The 6128-nt window shown below is 32.0% G+C and overlaps 2 protein-coding genes across 3 annotated transcripts; both read left to right on the forward strand.

Annotated features, from left to right (window-relative positions):
* The first annotated feature begins 834 nt into the window (after positions 1–834).
* On the forward strand, positions 835–3562 carry LOC132205697 (brachyurin-like). The gene is made up of 6 exons (XM_059634950.1): positions 835–995; positions 1264–1435; positions 2291–2460; positions 2518–2613; positions 2675–2823; positions 3262–3562. Exons 1-6 carry the CDS (start codon positions 899–901, stop codon positions 3439–3441), a joined length of 864 nt encoding a protein of 287 aa, XP_059490933.1. The 5' UTR covers positions 835–898; the 3' UTR covers positions 3442–3562.
* A 359-nt stretch (positions 3563–3921) lies between these two features.
* On the forward strand, positions 3922–5889 carry LOC132194934 (brachyurin-like). 2 transcript variants are annotated; one of them, XM_059616536.1, is made up of 6 exons: positions 3922–4074; positions 4297–4468; positions 4652–4821; positions 5086–5181; positions 5235–5383; positions 5436–5879. In XM_059616536.1, the coding sequence occupies exons 1-6, from the start codon at positions 3966–3968 to the stop codon at positions 5613–5615; spliced, it is 876 nt and encodes a 291-aa protein (XP_059472519.1). In that variant the 5' UTR covers positions 3922–3965; the 3' UTR covers positions 5616–5879. The 2 variants fall into 2 exon arrangements, with proteins under 2 accessions (XP_059472519.1, XP_059472528.1); XM_059616545.1 differs by having other exon boundaries at positions 3927–4074; positions 4396–4468; positions 5436–5889.
* Positions 5890–6128: the final 239 nt, after the last annotated feature.

A 6128-nucleotide genomic window follows, 5' to 3' on the forward strand; every position in this document is an offset into this window, starting at 1 on the left:
TACAAAAATAGATATGTATCAGATCCTCTCATTAATCATCATAAAAGATGATTAACGTCACTAACTGTCACTTGAAAGAGGTAATAACAAAGTGTTAAGTGGAATCATTTGGTATTACTTTTTAATCTAATCAACACGTTGTAAAAATTATATTTAATTGAAAATAGCATTATGAGCAAAAACAATAAACAAAATTACTGAATTTTCAGTAAACTTGAACGTTTTATCACTATACAATTTTCTATTTAATCTAAAGCCTAGAAATTGGCAAGGGCATCCTAGAGGCTTTTAAAGTCTAAGAGAAATTCCAATGGTGATTGATGGGTTTGACATTGAGAATTAAAGTGGATCATGAATGAGCAAAATTCATCTCGATCTTTTGATTAAAAATAAGATTATTGTTCACACCTTTGATCATGACATCATAGCCGAGACAAAGGACGGTGCAGTTAATTCAGTTTTCCATGTATCAAAATTAATTTTTTTCTCCTTAAATTAGCTTATTGTTAGCTTATTAATTTTTCTTGCATTATTAATTTTTTTTATTCTTTGCAGCTCTCGTTTTTTTTTTAATTATTTTAATTAAAAATTAGTTAGACTTGTTCACGTCAGATCTATGACGGAGATTATACCTTCTATAAGTGACGGCACTCTACTCTCATGTTTACTCAGAACCAACACGAATTTTTTTATCGGCAAAAAGCTATTAATCCAGACGTTTGATTGATTGGCGTCGCACTCATTTTGAGCAAAACGGCAAGATTCAAAAAGCAAAGAAACCTTGCAAAGTATCAACGTCAACTTGAATCTCTTTTATCATCTGGAAACTCGATAACGAGAGTAGAAAAAGCCGATTGACGCGCAATTTTGAGGATAGTGTTCACAGTCTTCAGTCAAGATGAAGTCGTTCCTCTGCCTGCTGGCCATCGTTGCCTTCACTGAGGCTTTTTCGGTTCCAGTGCCCGTGGCGCCCATCTCAGATGGCGTTTCAGGAGGTATTAAATGAAATTCCTGTTTAATCATTTATATTTCCCTATTAATCATTTTTAAGAAAAATTCTCGGTATTCGTGGTTTATTTTTTTCCAAAAATTATTCTTATAATTCTAAAAATTGGTGAAACTTTAGTTTCAGTTTTTTTATGATTGTACCAATGGAATGTTTTTGTTCAAATAAACTGAAAACCTAATAACAACACGAATAACAAACCATTATATTTTCAGAAAAAAAAACAGACGGTATTTATGACTATAAATTAATTTCAGTGGTGCCTGGAAAGGAAAGCAGGGTTCTCGGTGGGTCCGTTGCCAACACCAACGAGTTTCCTCACATGGTCGCAATCTTTTCGAGCAACGCTTCTGGAGGCAACACTGGCTTCTGCGGCGGATCTCTCATCTCCAATAACCGCGTGATAACTGCAGGCCACTGCATCTACAAGTTGGTTCTTTTACTCTACAGCCAATTTTTCCTCGTTTGAACGCAATCTTTATATTTCAAAACTTCCTATTTCCCTTTTTTTTATTAATACTGGTATAGAATCTGAAACAAAAATGCTCCTCTAAAGAAAAACACGAATATTTTTGCTAAATTCTCCGTTTATTAACTTAAAACTGATCATCTGGAAAAGAAATAAAAAAGCTTTGTTCTTTATTTAGGCATAAGTTATTAATTTGAAAAAAATTGGTGGGTGAATTAAATTTTTTAGTCCAAAAATGTCTGTCTAAAATTGTAAAATCCTAATTAAGTGATTGAAATGGGCTATTGAACCAATTTTCTTAAATTTTTTTTTTTTTACTTTTGATGCTAATTTTTTACATGATTATTTCACAAGATAGACTAAGCATTAATTAAATTTGTTGGCTTTATGGGACTAAATCCTCTTTAATCTTTATTTTTTTCCTTCTAATAAAAAACATTTTTTTTTTTTAGTAACAGTTAATTTATTATTATAAAAAAGTATTTTCTCGCAAAAATAAATTTAATCCTTTTCTTTTTAAAATTATCAACTGAATTCTAATAGAAATTAAAAATTTATTATTTGAAATTTGGGCTATATATTTTTTTTTTAAATCTAGAAGGGACTTTCTAATTGTAAGATATTTAAAGGTGTAAAACACTGTACTTCACCGAAAATTTACAAAGATTCAACCAGAGGAAAAATATTTAATCAGCAAAATGAAATGAAGTTTCTTATTTTTCTTTTCAATATTCAAAAACATTTTCATAATAAAAAATTAATAGATGACATAATATTTTCAAGAGCTAAACTACTGTCGTAATACATTTTCTCAGGTACGACACCCATTACGTTGTCCTTGGAACCCTCCAGGCGCAGAACAGCAACAGCCAGGGGTACACGGAGATCAGGGTTTCCCAAGCGATCGTGCACCCACTTTTTGATATTTCAAAGTTGGACTATGATCTGGCCATGCTGGTTTTGGAACGCGCGATCACTCCCTCCCGTAAAACTTTTGACCACGTCGAAAATTAGATGGTTATTTTTTTTTAAATTATTCTAGTCAACATCAATCCCATGTTGCTGCCCCGCAGAACTTTCAACACCGATCTTATTGGCAAGACAGCCACTCTCAGTGGATGGGGAAAAATTAATGACGGTTAGTTAAGATCATTTAAATCGTTGAAATTGTGCTCAAATTTTGATTAAACTACTTTCAGACCCCAGTGGCTCGCTGAACTCTAATTTGCTGAAAGTTACCGTGCCGATTGTCAACAACCAAGATTGTTTCGACGCTTACGGCGCTGTTTATGTGAATGAGAGGAAAGTTTGCGTTTCTACCAATGGAGGACTCATTGGTGCTTGCTATGTAAGTAATTTTCTAAAAAAGGATTAGAAGTTTATCGAAAAAAATTGAAAATCGCATTTTTAAATCAATACCTCATATTTATTATTTTCAAGCAACAAAATTTGGCGCAATTTTAAGATTCCAGCTATCTTTTTTACTTTCAATCTCATAATAATAACCAACAAATTTTCAATTATTATTATTATTATTATTATAGCTACAGACTAATGCATTGCATTTCAAGAAAGTATTAAATTTTTTATTATTGGTGAAAATAAGTTGAATAGACTTTTTAATTGTTTCTGAAAAATTAAAAACAATGTTATTCCTTTTATATAATAGATGTTGAGCAATCGTCAATTTTTTTTATGAAAAACTTCCTTATTTGGAATTTTTTCAAATGCGCTGATTGTAATGAAATCAGACAAATCAATCTTAACTTTTTGATTTGCATTTCAGGGCGATTCCGGCAGCCCTTTGATTTACTACGACGCTGTGAATGGAGAAACTGTCCAAGTGGGAACCATGTCTTTCGGCGCCGCCCAAGGCTGCACCGCCGGCTTCCCGACCATGTACACCAGAATCACCTCCTACACGCAGTGGATCGCTGACAACGGAGGCCCCCCTGTCAGAGGCTAAATCTTATCACCGCTCTTATACATGCTGATATAATCTTTTTCTCATCAAATCATTATAAAAACTCTGGTTTCGTATGCGAAATTGGAGGCAAAATTAAATAAAAAGATGCATTACTGCTAAATATGTTGAAAATTCTGATTATTGAAAAAAAAAATTCTATCAATATCAATCAACTGACAAAAATTCAATTCTTAAATAATTCACCAATTTTGGAAATTTCTAAGTAAAATAAACCAATTTTGTCATTTTTAATTTATTACGAAGTTTAATGGCCCAAATGACTATAAAATAAAAACACCGGTATCTAAGTTAATTGGAATAATTACTATTACAAAACTCCAATCTTATTGAATTAATTAAAAAGATATTGATCATGCATATATCACATATCAGTACTTTGGGAAATTTCAATTATAAGAACCTTGAATGGAAAATAATTAGGTTGCAATCTCTTCAGTCGTTTTGATATCGTCACGCTTGCAATCAATTTCAAGCTCAATTAGTATTCAGTAATCACCAAGAACATGGAAAAGACGGTGAAACTTTTGCTCTGTGCACTGGGCATTTTGTTGGCGGTCGAGGCGTCACTTTTTCCCGCCGATCCGATTTTCGATGAAACGATTAGGAATCTGAGTACGTCAAATTAATGCATAATAGTATATGTATATACATTATATACTATAAAATATAAAATTTATATTGTATCGCGGCGTAAAAAATGCAAAAATTTCAATAATTTATTAGAAATTCTTCGCAAATCAAAACATTTCTTTATTCTGAAAATTTTTAAATACAAGTTACAAATATATTATACAAAATGTCAACAGTTATACTTCGTGAATTTTACAATTGCAGATCTGAATGGGAATAAGTTCGAAAAAGTTCTTGGTGGCATGCCCGCCGAAGAGAACGAATTTCCTTATCAGGTGGCCATAATTTCCACAAACTTCACAGACTATGATGGTTTTTGCGGCGGATCTTTGATTTCCAGCCGCCACGTGATCACGGCAGCCCATTGCATTGCAAGGTCAATATTTGAACAGATCGGAATAGATGATAATAGATTTCATGAAAAAAGGAAAAAGTGTATACATGCTCAATAAATATTTTGTAAAAATCAAGTTCAGTCATAAAAAATTATTGAGTGATTAAATTCATAATTACGTTCTTCATTTAAAAATTTTAAATACTTTGAGTATTTATTTTACAGCTTTGTAGCGTCTAGTGTGATTGTGGGCACGAACCAACCTCTGAACCACAGCAGCCCTGGCTATCTTGAAGTTTTTGACACCATCAGGACACCTCATCCTAAGTATGATAGCGGCTTGCTCGATTACGATATAGCCCTTTTGACTTTAGCCCGAGACGTTCCTCTTGGAGGTAAGAATTTTTAAACGCCTCAAATTCATCAATAATTCAATGATTTTTTTTTAGCAGCAATTAAAAAATTCAAATTAAATTAAATTATATATGAACAACCTCTGCTTAAATTAGAAAGATCAACTTATGATTGCCATTTTCTTCTGCAAAGAAATTAATCTACACTAAAAAAATTAGTTTTGCATATTTAAGCAAAGAGAAAAAATCTTGTGACACACACATTGCATATGAAAATGGAAATTTATTATTCAAACGATTTTTTAGAAAATATTCAGCCTGTCTTGTTACCTCGATTGAACACTAATTTAAATTTGGATGGACGAACTGGACTTCTCACTGGCTGGGGGAAGATCAATGACGGTAAGATTTAAATTTTTTTTAAATAAATAATTTTTTACTTACATTTTTTGAAGATCCCAACGGCTACTTAAGTGACGATTTGCTCAAAGTCAATGTGCCCATTGTCAACAACCAAAATTGTGTTAACGCCTACGGACCCATTTATTTGAATGAGCGGAAAGTCTGCGTTGCCACTCAGGGCGGCACCGTTGGTCCATGCCTTGTAAGATTTGAAATTTTATGCCTTCGATTAAAAAATTTGGTAAAAATTATAGGGCGATTCCGGTGGCCCTTTGGTTGTGTTTGATTCTGAGTTTGGCGAAACTGTTCAAGTGGGACTTGTGTCCTTTGGTGCTGCACAGGGGTGCACGGTGGGATTTCCAACTGTATTCACCAGACTCACAAGCTACATTCAGTGGATTGCAGACAATGGTGGCCCTGCTGTCCGGATATAATGAAAGTGATACAATACTTCATATTAAAGGTCTAAAATTGAATCGATAAACAAGCACAATAAAATAAAAAAATTCAGTAGTTTTTAATATTTTTAGCGAAAATAATTCATATTCTCAATATTAAGTAAATCGTAATTAAAAAATAAATAGTTGATTAATTTTTATTTTATTTTTTCTTTTATTGTATGAATTTTTTATAAATAATTATAAGTCTTTTAAGATAAGATTAGAAATTAATGTAGGAATTATTCGTTTCACGCAAATGTAGATTATGGATATGAAACAGGATAAATAGTGAGCAAAAATATTATCAAAATCTTTTTCTTATCACCAAGTAAATTTAATTGCTTATATTTAACGCTTCTTTGACATTCCTATCACAAAATTAATTAATATATGAAATAACCAATTACAAATTTTCATTCTTTTCTCTTTTTTAATAACCATGGACTCGTTTAAAAAAATCATTCCGATGATAATTTTTCATACCTCATTATTGTTTATTTTATTACG

Source organism: Neocloeon triangulifer, unplaced genomic scaffold (assembly GCF_031216515.1).
Source record: "Neocloeon triangulifer isolate White Clay Creek 2 clone unplaced genomic scaffold, ASM3121651v1 ptg000001l, whole genome shotgun sequence".
Taxonomy (NCBI): Eukaryota; Metazoa; Arthropoda; class Insecta; order Ephemeroptera; family Baetidae; genus Neocloeon; species Neocloeon triangulifer.